This window comes from Falco biarmicus, chromosome 6 (assembly GCF_023638135.1).
Source record: "Falco biarmicus isolate bFalBia1 chromosome 6, bFalBia1.pri, whole genome shotgun sequence".
NCBI lineage: Eukaryota > Metazoa > Chordata > Aves > Falconiformes > Falconidae > Falco > Falco biarmicus.
The window spans coordinates 65,061,253-65,075,033 of NC_079293.1; the positions used below are offsets into that span (position 1 = coordinate 65,061,253).

Genomic DNA, 13,781 nt, shown 5'->3' on the forward strand with positions numbered 1-13,781 from the left:
AAGGCCTTGTTTAAATTTAAAACAAAATATGTAGAAGTGATAGAAATATTTTCACTTTATCTTTATTTTCAAAAGTGAATACCCAGTTGACTCACAACATTTTTGGAATCCAATCAGTGGAAGCATGTTTTTAAGATTTAGGAATCTGAAAATACAGATGCGCAGAAAGGGAAAGTAACTTGGCTACTTATGCTGAATAGATTTAAATGTTGCCTGGAGCTTCATTTACCTCATATGTCATGTGTTCTTTTGTTTTGAAGCATTTTAGATATATCAGTGGGAGGGTTTGCATCTGCAATGTTCTGATGAACTAATTAAAATGAAATTGTGGATGGGTTTCTGTTCTGCAGCATGCAACTGGCAGTGCACACTGACAATTAAGGCTTTCCGAAACTTTTGCTGAATGTGTCTGGGTATTTTCCAGCTTTTGTGGTCTTACCAGAATATGGGAATTAAGTTATCTTTGAGGAGTGACAGTGAAAAAAGATGTGGAAAATGCTGAAGCTGTTTGACCCTCTGTCTGCTTGTTGTCTTGCTGCAAACATGCCTCTGATGTGACCGGATTGTGGAAGTTCTCATGTTTTGTTCTTAGTGATTATCCATTAGGGGTAGGCTTCAGCAAAGAACTTGAGTGTACCTAAAGGTTAGAACCTGTAGTGTCTGAGCACACCTTTTGGTTCCTGGTGACAAATGCAGAATGTCCTTTGTACCTGTCAGGATTCAAATCTGTACTCATAGCTCATGGGACAGTCTTGATGCTGTGCTATTCTACAAAAAGATTTATTGAATGAGAGCAAGGAGGAGTGTGGTTTTGAAGCCTAGTGGTTAGGGCAGTCACCTGGGGAATGTGAAATGCAGGTTACAATTCCTATAATTTCTGTAGATTATTCCATACCTTTGTTAGTTCTAAGATTACAGCTGTTATATGATGTACTTGAGGCTGCGCTTTTGGACTGTTGAGGAGGTGAAGCTAGTGGAGAATGCCTCATCCACTTGAATGGTGCAGTTATGTATAAAGAACATCCTGGTTTGTGCTGGTACCTGCACCCGTTTCTACACCTGAGGTCTTGGATTCAAACTATTAAGTCTTAAACGAAGAGAGTGCATCTCCCTGCCATAGCTGAAGTTTGCAGAATTGCTCAAGTGAAAAAAATCTTTTAGCATCGTTATATTGTTATGACATCCTTTGGTTTGGAGCTTACTGTACACCTGATAGGCCTGCTGTCTGAAACTTTTGTCAAATTATAGCCATTCATTTAACTCTGTTCTGTTGCTCTTATTTTTTTAAAAAAATTTGAGGGATATTTTCCCACAACGGTGGCTGGGCCATATAGATCTGTTTCTGAAAATAGAAAGAAGTAAGAAAAAGCTTGGGCTTTGCTGCCTCCAGTAGAAGAGATGCAGTTCAGCAATGGCATTTACTTGCCCTTCTGTTTCTTAGATGGACACTGCCATTAAAATTGCTGTTTAGTGCTGGGTTTATGTGTTGGTCTTTCTTCATATGGCTAGTTGCATACAAGAAATTTAATTAACTACTTTTTTTACAAAACTGTTGAGTAGGGCTTGGTCAGAAGCACTGTGGATTCATTTCAGTGGCTTGGGGCAATTCAGCTTTTCAGTTCCCTGTAATATTTGTCCCTGCGGTATGTTTTGAGTTTAATTTTTGTTCAGTTCTCTAATCTAAACTGTGATGGGGTGATAGCTGCAATTTGATAGATATAAACTTCTGTAGAGTAAGTTGGCAACAATAATTATTTTTTTTGCTTTTGTAGGAAATTGAATTTTATCTAATCGTGATATTTCTTGCTTAAAGTAAAACTATCAGTTTTTATTCACTTCAGCAATTCAATAACTCTTTCAAGAAAGGAGCTTGCTCTCTTAGCCTTTCTGACTGGGACAAGCAAGCATCAGAGAAAGGTGATTTAGAATGTGTCTAAGTGGTATTTCAGAGGCAGATAAGAGCAAGCTCTGACATCTTTTGGAGTGTGCACCCACTTTGGTAAGTGTGGTGGTGAGCCCTCAGCTGGCAAGTCTGGCTGGGTGACTTAGCTTAGCATTGCACTGTTACGCTAGTTCTGGTCTAGAGGTAACTTGCGTACCTAAAGCTCAGTGTGGGGGGAGATTATCTGCCTCAAAAGTTCACCTTAGGGTTCCTGTGGAACAAGAGGAAGGAATAGGGATGCTGCTGCTTTGAATCACCACAGGAAAAAGCCTTCCTCTCCTCTACCCTTGTGTGGGCTTTGCTTTGCCAGTCTAGTGGATGGCCCGGCCGTACTAGTAGCTGCCTGATTGCTAGCGTCTTGTTCCCAAGCAGATTCTCATGCTGCCTCAAATGTCTGCTTGGATCTTTAGTTTCTCATGGGACAAAACCTTCAGCAGGATTCCCAATCTGTTGGAAGGAACCAGGGAGCCACAAATGAGAGTGCAGGGGCAGAAATCAGATGGTACGAGCCTGGTGCTGTCGCAGTCCCTTCCTCCAGGGCACCAGAGGGGCTGTGGCAGGGCCGGAGGCAGAGCGTTCCTCCTCAATGCATCCATACTAAGTTGTGTCTCATGCTGTCTCATGGGACCCTATTTCGGTTTCATTTTCTGTATGCCTTTATTATAAGGAATAATGTTTTGTGTGGATACTGGTCAGTTTTTGAACAGGTATTGAAATCCCCTTTAGTGATTACATGCACCTTGAAAAAGGGCTGGGCTGGGCTTGTATCGTGACCTTGGCCTGTTGGTGCTCCTGTATCTTTTCATACCATGTATTGATAAAGACAATCATTTGGGAGTTTATGGAATCATTACTGTTTTAAAAATCGGATCATAATTACACATGAAGGTCATTATCCAGTGAGCATTGTGTAGTACTGGAAAGTAGGGACTCCCAGTTGAAGTTTTGACACAGAATCTTGCCACATGACAAGAAAAACCTTTGGTAAGGAATTGAACCCTTAAGGCTTTCCATTATAGTTTTCATATCAGGTACTAAGGATCGAAGGATCAGGTACTGAAGAAGGATCAGGTACTAAGAGTTTGTTTTGTTTACTGATCCTCATTTGTATATTAAAAACCAATAATCCTGTAGGTTTCTTTTACACTGTTTTTTAATATACAGCCATCACTGTTGTAGTGAAAGGCTCCGTGGGAACATTGCTGTTGGAGTAAGCAAGCAGCTGTTCTGATTTTTTTTTGGGATGTTTTCTTTTTTTTTTTTTTAATTTCTCTTTAAACTGTATTGTCTACACTTTTGCTAAGCACAGTTTGACAGTGGCTAAGTATTGGTGACAGCCAGAGGTAGCACTTACCATGAGGAAACATTAATCCATTATCATTTTCACTGGGAGCAGTAGTGACAGACTTGGCAGGGGGTGGTGGTGGAGGGAGAAGAGGTCTAATGAAAGCACAGCCGTTGGCTACCTTTTTAACCTGGAGAGGGAGATGATCTTGAACTAAACAAATCCTATTTAAAGAATTGGGTAATTAGTAGTCTTGTCACTCTACGGATTAGCATTTTGAATTGCTCTCAGTAAAAATGCAAACTGCCTTTATTATTTCTGTCTCTCCAAAGAGCACATAATTGAAAACTAATTTGAGATGCTTCTTGGAATAGTGCTCAAAAAGATTTCTCCCCCCCACCCCCCCCACCCCCCGCGAATAAATGGATTTAGTTGTTTGCTGAATGGCAATATGTTAAGATTGTGTTTGTCTTGCAAGGCACCTTGTCTGAGGATTGAAAATGTAGAACGGCCTCACCCCACTTTATTTCTTGTACAGGGTAGCAAAACCAAACCTAACCCCCATTGATCTTATAATAAATAGTAATTAGTTTATGAATATTTCATGATCTCTCAGCAATCTTTTCATGATCTTTTTTTCATTCCTTCAATTGACTAATGCTGGGGTCCCTTTCTGCATTCCATGTTTTTATGTGGTATTAGTCCTCTAGTAGGCTGACTGACTTCTGTAATGTAAGAGCCACTAGCTTGTCATCATCAGTGAAGTATGCAGCCAAAACTTGGAAGCGAGAATATAACCATTTTTAGGTGTTTGAACATGATCTCACCCTTATGTGATGATGTGAGGTTTTCAGGAGTTGTGTCTTGCTTGCTCACCTCCAGCCTAGCTCCCGTGGCCCCATTTCTTTATTTAAATATTTATTTAAACTCTCTTTACTGGTATTCTAATTTAGGGGGGAAACACTAAAGTAGTTGCAGGCACTCTGGCCTGGGTGGTTTTGGAGAGGAAGAGTGAAGGTGTGTGAAAGCATAGAGTGCAGTCGTCTTTCTGGTAGATACTGCTGGTTTGGGCTTCTGCTGTAGCAGCTGAGGGTAAGAGGATCTCAGATGGGGAGGAGGGTGGGAGGAGAATGTCTAAGACACCTTACTCAAGGTAAGTAGCCAGTCTTTAAATATTAACAGAAGCTTGACAGTTGTTTTTTAAAGCAACTCAGAGAACAAAAACAATTCAAGGAAATTGTGAGCACATCACTATTACTTTTAATTGCGAAGTTCAATGAACTTTTGTATTTCATTCCATTATTTAGTGTTAATAGTTTAACAAAAAACACCACAACAGAAAAACCTTTCCACTTACCTAACATGCTTATGATTCTACTTGTTTTGTTTCTAGCATATTATCAAGTTTCACCGTGCCTCAAAAGCAAATAAAAAGCCCATGCAGTTGCCAAGATCAATGGTTAAATCCCTACTCTACCAGATCCTTGATGGAATCCATTACCTCCATGCAAACTGGGTGCTCCACAGAGATCTGGTAAGTGTTGCTTGTTACCTGGTTAAGAAAGTTTTACGTGCATGTTGTTGGTAGGAGAAGAAAAACCCCTATTGGTAATCTTGCATATCGATCCGTACAGTTCTTCCTGTTATTGTTGCAGGAGACCAATGGAGGCTTTTTAAACATGAAAACAAGCTATGTTTTCACATTGTTCATGTCTGAGTCATCTGAGCTCAGACAATGATGCTAGATCCGGTAAAAGCATTGTAGATATCAATATCCGAAAACAGTGCATGAGCCAGCTGATACATGTTGGTTGAACATTCTTATGTTCTGCATGACTCTGAAAAGGCGTTTAAGTTGGAAAGTGATTGATACCCTTGTACATTGTTTGGCTTACGTGCAAGTTACCATAAAAGCTTGTGAAAGAGTAGTTTTTTCATGGAGTATTTCTTTTCCATGTGGTATTTTTTCTGACCGTGGGAAGAGAACTATGAAAGAGTTGTCATCTTGAAATTTCTCATGACCTGTAGTGGCTCTTTAAGTTGACTGCAGATTACAAGGGCAGCCAGTTGCCTTGTCTTAGTTATTATCCTTTTCCCCTTAAAGTTTCCCACCACTCCTCATGAAGTGCAGTGCTATCAAGGGTTGCAAAAAGAATACTGCTAATATGGATATAATGCTTGCTGCCACTTGCATTGTAACTAGACCTTTTGGCCTGAGATGAACGATGTGCTGGTTAATATGCCAAATCTCTTCTAATAGTTATGCTATTGCAACATCAGTAGTAGGTATGGTAGGAAATGTAGTGTAGTTTCTGCATAAAGCCACGGCTTTTATTTGGTTATATTTCATAGTTGCCCCAGTATGTCAAAATAGGGAGGTATGTCCAGTACCTTACAATCACTGATTAAGTTTTCTGAGACATAGATTGGTTTTGAGTCTGTAATATTAAATAGGGGCTTGAATTAACTGCTGGATGTAGAGCAAATGTTTTCTTAAAAAATATGAATAAACTAAGGTGGGCCTGGAATAGAAATCACAGACATCTGCTAAAATAAATTGTATTTAATTTGTCATAATACTTAGTAACAGTGGCCAGAAATGGGGTTTCAGGTTTTGGTATGGATTTTTTTTTTTTTAACCTTGTTCCTTGGTATTTTTTGTCAGTTTTTCTGTTAAATTCCAGATTGGGGGTGGGGGCAGATGAGTGTGGGGCATGTTTGCCTTTGGAATAGTAGCTATGAGAAAAAGCAGGAAGCAAGTACAACTGTGATTTTCATGCTACAGTTACTACTTTCCTAGGGAGACAGCAGTTGCTTTGGCAGAGTGCTGAGATGTCATTAGATACAGCTTGAAAAGGAACACCTGAAAAGTCTATATTCAGCTATGTTTAAGGGAAGCATATGTGTTCATGGAACTATTAAATATATATACGCTCAAATGCCATATGTGAACTTGATGTCTTGATAGGAAAGACAAGGTGGTACCTAAGATGATAATAATGAATACCCTAGAGAATTTTCTTGCTGGTTTTGCTATTTCCAGCCTGCAGCACCAGGTGTTTTGTGTGACTAGTGCTGCTATGATCTTATCTATTGTTGATGAGTTGCAGCAAAGCTGGTGCCTAATGTCTCCATCTTTTCTCTTGGAACTTTGGGAGGTGATGGTTGCTGTTAAAAAAAAAGACTACTGTTTTTCATGGCTCTGGAATAGTAATGCTTGACTGATGGTGGCATAATTGAAAAGGGAGAAGAACAGAAATTTGTGAAGTCTTAATGTGTTCTTGGTATGCGAATAAATTTAAGTTAATGGATTCTGGGATACCTCAGTGAGAGAAAAGCCATGTAAAAAATTGCTTTGGTACACTGCTGATTTAAAGGTCTGTTCAGAATCTTTTGCCTTTTTAAAAACTATTGTGGATTTTGGAAGAATTCAGGTATTTCAAATAATTATTTTTTTCTTGAACGGACTAAGAACAAACTCATGTAATTCTGGGTGTGTCCTGTCTGCTCTTGAATTTAGGAGTTAATGTAATCATTAAGTAACCAATTTAAATTTTCAGTTAACCAAAAATCTTGTATATCTCTAATTTTTATTCATATGCGCATACCTGTGATTTTTTGCTTCTAAGAACAGTACCTGGGATCAGTTGCTTGCATATTACATAAATAACAATCTTCAGTGTCATCTTAAGATAGGGAACAGTTTGCGTGGTGTTTTTCTCTTGGCTGTTTTAATGTACATCTCTGGAAAAACTTGTGTTCTATGTAAACCAAATTTTGCATTAAGACACCTTGTACTTTCCTGTATTAATATAACTGTTCTTACTATTTTTAGCATGCATTTGGATGTAGACCAAAGATGGTGACATCCATAAAAGTCATGTTATGCTTATTTCGTTCTTTTTTTTTTTTTTTTTTTTTTTTTTTTAAGAAAAAAAAGGTTCTCCAGGAATATGTATCATAATATTAGTCACATTCTCCTGAGCCATGGAAATGACCTTTAGGATTTATTTACCAAATGTTGCAATGAAAAAACAGAAACATTGGAGGTTAAGTATTTGGGAGATTACTTGCTTGGAAGTATTTGAAAAATAGTGTTTAAATCTTAATTTGGTACTGTCTTAAAGAGTTTTTAAAGAAGCTAGAATACCAAATGTGCCTTTAGAAAAAAAACTGGTTCTCAGTGGATCTGTATTTTTAGATACCTTAAAATTGTTACTCTTAAATTTTTCTTAAGAACAGCAGTAGCCAGCAAAAGCATGACAGAGTAATAAAACTGGTGAACGATGTGAACTTGCAGACTTGCAATACACGACATGTCCTTGGGCTGAGCTAATGGATAGTTTCTACCACAAGGAGACAGTCTCGTTCCCCTCTTCACTGCCACTAGGCATTGCCACCCATTTTAATGGTCTAGCAGATGACACCTGACTCATGGTGAACTCATTCAGGGAGTTAAAGTCACAGAAAGTATTCATTTTTCTCCTGTAGAGCTTGTTTTCTGCAGGATTAGCTCCCTGACGGATCTCGCTGGGAGCTTATGTGTGTGCAGGAGCTGGCAGAGAAGTGTGAGGCTGGAGGTGGTGGAACAGAAAGTTCAACAGGTTGTTCCAGCATTGTCTGCTGTTAGATAAAGTTATTTTATTGTTAAGATGCCCTTTTTTAGTTCTTAGATGAAACTGAAAGTGGTTTTAGAAGATTAAATTAAATTGTGGTTCTAAATCAGTACAACACTTTTAAGTTTACTGTGAGTCTCTTCTGATGTAAGACTTATGTCAGATTAAACTCTCGAAAAAAACCAAGCCCAAATTTAGGAAAGTGCCTTAACTGAGGCAAATTACATATATTACAAAAATACACACTCATACTTCTAGAAATGTGAAAACGATTTAGTGTAGTGTATCTTTCAATTTCTTGTAATATTGGGGTATTTTGTTACTGGCTTCCTTACCTTGAAGGTAGCTGAAAGGTGCTAAGGACATTTTAGGTATATTTTTTTTGGCTAAGCTGTTAATTTCTGTCAGTTAAAAAATATTCAGCAGAAACTTTCTTTATGGCAAGATGCAAACCAGTACAGAATATGAGACAGGAGCATTAAAGTTTTGATTTCTTTAAGTAGCATTGTGTCAGTTTATACACCTTGGAGTTGATTTAAGTCTATGAAAATCCATACATTTGTTCTCCTACCAAGCAATTTGGAGTGGAATTTTGTTGTTGGATTGCAACATTAAAAAAAAAAAAAAAAGGCAATGATAATTTTGCCTTTCCCACACAGCAGCATTCCTGAAAGCCATGAGTGAGAAGGAAGGAGACTTTGCTGGCTTTGCTAGTTGCTGGGGCATTTCATTGTGAACAAGAGGTTAATACAGATAGATATTAAAGAACCTTTTGGTACTAAGCTTTTGTTTTTCAAAGTGCTCTGTATAAACTGTGGGCTGTCACTTGAAGGAGATCTAAAATTATGCTCCGTACCTTGAGTCAATAGCGAGTTAGAAGATGCAGCATGTGGAGTGCAGTATTTCTGGGTATTATGTCTTTGTCCCCTCCTCCCCAAATGTGAGTTATTTAGATTTTACAGGAGTGTTCAGCAAAGGCCTTACTTTGCAGAGACATCTGAAAATGGAGATCTTCCATACACTGTGCACAGTGTGTGTTCATGCTAGCAATAGAAAGGATTTGTGCACTTTTTCTTGTGCTGATAACCCTTCTGTAGTTGATGCTAGTTGCTTAAGGACAAAAGCAGGCAGGGACCATTTCCTTTAGAACTTGATAAAAGCAATTTCTATTCGTAATAAGATGTATTTTCCTGGAGGGAGGTATTATCTGTGAGAATGTTTTAAGTGCACAGAAACCATATTGAGGAATTCATTTAAGATTCCACTTACGTCCTTGAGCATTGCTGTAGAATGCTGCTTAATGTTACTAAAGCTACTGGTTGAAAAATGAATGTTGGAAATCAAACTCACCAGAAAAATGTAGATTTCTTTTGGTTTTGTTTTGTTGTTTGGGGGTTTTTTTCCCTTCCTCCTAAGATTGTGTTAAATGCTTGCTTTCTGCATTCTGAAATTGGAAACTTGCTCATTGCAATAGTTGTATAAACTAACCTTTTTAGATGAGCCAAGTTCCTAAAGTGGTTTTATTGAAATTTTAAATACTTGTTGAATAAGAATTTCTCAGCTTCTCTTGTATCACCCCTCTACAGATTTAGAACGTTTAAATTTACTATGTGTGTCATTTTACAAATTAAAGAGATTAGTTTACAGCAGAATTCTTCTAGATGGAGCAACAGTGATATAGGTGAAAATATGCAATGTTTGACGCACCTGAGAACTCACAGTTTTGACTTAAATACAGAGGGTAGAGTTAACATGTTCTGATGGAACAAAAGGTGTCCATGAGTCTTAAATTGCAGAGATTTAAATAAATTCCTTTTCACTCTAATAATTGATATGTATTATTCTGTTTAGAAAGAGATTTAGGTGTCTTCATGTGTAAGTGACACAGAGGGTAGGTCTAGATGAGGTGTTTCTCTGGGCAGATTTGGATGTATGACTTACTGTTGCTACAGAAGGAGGGATGCTACTTCTGCTCCTCTCTGCTCCACTGTGTTCCTCCTCCAAGCTGGGGATTGGCAAACTAACATGAGTTAAAATGAGACTCATGAAGAAAAGGTTGATTGTATGCAAATTCATCTCCCTGATCTGGTTCAGCATGCAATCACACAAATGCTTATGTGACGTGGATGTATAGGCAAGATGGATACATGCATGGGAGCCAAGTGGACAAGGATGGGATATAAGGGAAGGGCAGACTTCCATTTTCAGTGACATTGTCCTGTTCTGCTGGCAGTATTAAATATATGATCTGTAGTCCTCCTCCTTAACCATTTTCATACCTGTAAATTTGTTGGTGCCTAGCTTTTGGCCAGTAAAACGAGCACCTGAAATTTCTCAACGTAAGCAATCTAAGATTTGGTGGTTTGAGTTGTTTTTTGAAGAATCTAGTTACAGTTGTTTGAATTAAGGTTTTTGCCAGTGGCAGAAAGCAGGGCGAGCCTGTTTCTTGGGTTCTCCAGTTTACAGTCTATGATGTGAGTATAAATACACCTTTGGCATTTAAAGCAAATGTGAATAGCAGTTGCCAGGAAAGGGTACTTTTCCTGCTTCGGCTGTGGAAGGGAATAGGTTGTAGTGTGCCAGACCTCTGCAACCAAGTGACTGAATCCTGAAGCAAATTCTGGACGTAGGGTCTTTGTGTACTGCAGGACAGCTCTTATGGCGGTATTCAGTGAAGGAAGTGGTTATAGTGAAAACTTAAGGATTGTTTTTTTTCAAAAGAAAAAAAAGAAAGACAGCAAAAGAAAGACAGCAAACATTTAGTATTTTGAAGACTACAGAATGGAGACAGTACTTGAATTTGTGGCTTATATTACTAAGATACTGGATATAGATGATGGGGAAGAAAGACAAGTAAAAGGAATCTCAGTGGGAAACTGAAGCAAAGATGGATTCTTCTTTTTTTTCAGAAGACACAGCTGATGGAGAGAGCAAGAAGAGCCAACAAAAGTCTTCCTGCAGTTCTGTCTTTTAGCCATCTCTGTGTACATGCCCTGCAATACCATGCATCACTTTTCCTCACTGGTAGCCAAGACTTGCTTTTCTCAGGATTTTTGTGATGCCCCTCATGTGACACCTAATCATTCCAGTCAGGCCCAAGTCTTACTTGACCTGGCCTTTCCTTGACGCTTCAGCTGCCGAGTGGGCTAAGCTGGTGATGTTCCATATCCATGTGTGAAGTGTCACCTGTTCTCTCAAATCAACCTTCTCAGGCTAATTTCACTAAGTGGGGGAGGAAGGAAGAATCCACATGTGGTGAAGACTTTGCCACTGGTTTCCCATCTCCAGCTCTTTTATTACCATTGTCTTGTTCCTTAAAGCAGGGGATGATCATGTATGTGTTTCGTAGTTTGCTTTGCTATGTCATCTGTATTAGCAGAAGCTATTTTTATTGTGTGCTTAAGCTAATCAGTTTTTGTTTCTTCCCAGAGTGGATTATGGAATGTCCATGCACTTCTACCACCCGCAGAATTTATGGAGTGCTAATCTGGGCATTTTTGGTGGAAGGACATAGCAGACAGCTGAGGTCTGATATAATCTGGACCCTGTGTGTCTGTTTATATAGCAAATGTCTATAAGACAGCCTTCAGGGTGATGAGATATGTGAGCTCCCAGAGTCAGGCTTCTTAACAGGTCCCCTGAATATCCAGTGGCTGCAGTAACAGTAAACCCGGTATCTTCCCAAGTGTAAATCTGTAGTAGAGCCAAGAGTTGCCCATGTGGTAATGGCTGTTAGCTCTGGCTGGCCGTAATTGCACTCAGGGCAAGCTGTCTTCTCTGGTGCTGCAGCGCTGCATCTCCTGTGGACCAGTGTGTAGTGGGCAATGCAGTAGTTCTGTTTCAGGGCTGTCTGGAAACTGCAGCCATCTGAAGACTGGGTTTTCTGCTGTCAGAAGTAAAGCAGAAAGGGAAAGCCCAGAGCGAAGGGGCCAGGCAGATGTCTTTCTGTGGGAATCAGCAACTTCTGTCTCCCTCAAAGGCACAACCTATTCAGAAATGATTAAACTTAGTGTTTCATTGTCTAACTCTGATAATTTCTGATTTTTTAAAAATATTACTGATTTATCTGGGATTAGTATTTTGAATGATCTGTGATGATGTTTCTATAGAATACCAACATTTTAATAAATTTTCAGTAATTCAGTTATATTAAATGCAATAAAGTTTCAACAGTTTTCAGATTTTTAGTTGACTGGTTGACTTTTAGTTTAGAGATTAATTAAAAAAAAAAACAAAACAAAATTCTCAGAGTCATCCTCCTGTAGCCAGTATGTAAATCTGCAGTCTCTTACCATGGACCTGTACCTGGACTACGCTCTGGAACTTTGCTGCCACATTACACAACTTACTTAACCTGTCTTTGCCTTTGTTTTTCAGTCTGTTAGCTATTTATGGGTCAAATTAGTAGCTTACTGTTCTATGTGCTCTGAAATCTTTGAGTGAAAACATATAATATGTGTGGTTTATGTAGTTAACTGTTGTTTTTGTTGTTGGATTCTTTTCTTCTAATGAGCTTGGAAGTATTAACAAAGACTATGAATTAAAATAAATTGCATGTTGTATGAAGACACCAGAAAATTTCTTAAAATTTTCTTAAGTGGATACTGACTCTTTATTTCAGCTTTCATGTTGAAGCCTTTGAGAAATGAAAAAAGTGTCTTGGTGCTTGCTTATTATTACTAGTTTATAGTATCCCTCCTCCCTCCTCTTCCTCCCTGTGCCCCTCCCAAGATGATTTTTCTAGGCCAATAAATAATTTTGAAAGTTACCTAAAAAGCAGCAGAACTGAAGTGCTTTTTAAATGTCCCACTTGCATTCTGCTAAGGAAATGAACTGTGGGTTTGAAAGATAAAATGTAAAATGACAAGTGTGGGAAACTCCCCTTTTAACCAGCAATTCTAAAAAAAGGATTTTTATGTGCTGATATCGAACGTAAAATTAGACGTAGGTTCATGCATCCCTCTCTTGACAAGCAGCTGCTGTGGAGGAATGAAGAACTGTTGGGTCCTGCCTTCTGTCAGTAATTCTGCACTGGCTTGAAAAGCTTCTTGGCCCTGTTGCACCCATTTGGGCACGCACATGCCTCCTATAAATAAATAATGAGTCAACCTGTCTGCCAGTTTTTTTAAACTTTTTAAAAACACTGTAATTGTAATCCCCACCATTCTCTGTCATTGAGTGTGTGTGTATGAGAAGGGTGCACAAATGTGTATAGACATGCACTCCTGACTCGCGTTCTTCTCTAGCTGTGTATGGGTCCAGGCCTCTTAATGCTGTATTACTCCATCTGCATGATCTCTTTGGGGTGAAGGGGGACTTTCCACAGTGTCAAAGAACCTTATGAATGATCATACTCAATTTGCAGGTTTCCCAAAAGAAAGGAAATGCAAGCTAAACCTATGTATTTTGAGATTTTAGACTCCCTGACGACTTTAGAAAGTGATTTGAATTTAACGTTAACACATTTTTCCTCTTTTATATCTGGTTAGAGAGAAGATACACTTTTTTATTTATGGCTGAGGAACAGCAATATGTGGGTGCTTAGATGTGTATCTATATGGATACATGCTTCTAGATAGGTAAATGAACTGGAAATTTTGCATGCTGCATAGCAAAGGGAATTTTATCAGCATATGCTTTTCTCCCCCCCACCCCTTCCCCGTTTAAATATTAAGCATATACTGAGGGACACCTACTAAAACTGGTGTATTTCTTATTGCTTAGAACTTTGCTTTTCTCTCTCAGTTGTAAAACCTAATCTTCGCGATTTAGAAAGGTGTATGGAGATGTGGGCAGAGTATTACCTCTATTGAGTACATGGAAACAGCTATTTTTCCAAGACTGACTAATGCATACCTTTTGGTTTGTGGCAAGAGTGTTAAGAAGATGCTTGTGGATTAATTTTTGCTAATAAAAATAATTATAGTTGAAGAAAAAT

General features: G+C 38.6%; 1 protein-coding gene across 2 annotated transcripts in view; it reads left to right on the forward strand.

The window, feature by feature from the left end:
* CDK19 (cyclin dependent kinase 19) overlaps positions 1–13,781 on the forward strand; it is a 133,130-nt gene that overhangs the window by 58,620 nt on the left and 60,729 nt on the right. For both annotated transcript variants that reach the window (XM_056342833.1, XM_056342832.1), the window contains one exon: positions 4,621–4,761. In XM_056342833.1, the coding sequence (XP_056198808.1) occupies positions 4,666–4,761 (96 nt within the window). In that variant the 5' untranslated portion in view covers positions 4,621–4,665. The remainder of the gene's footprint in view (positions 1–4,620; positions 4,762–13,781) is intronic.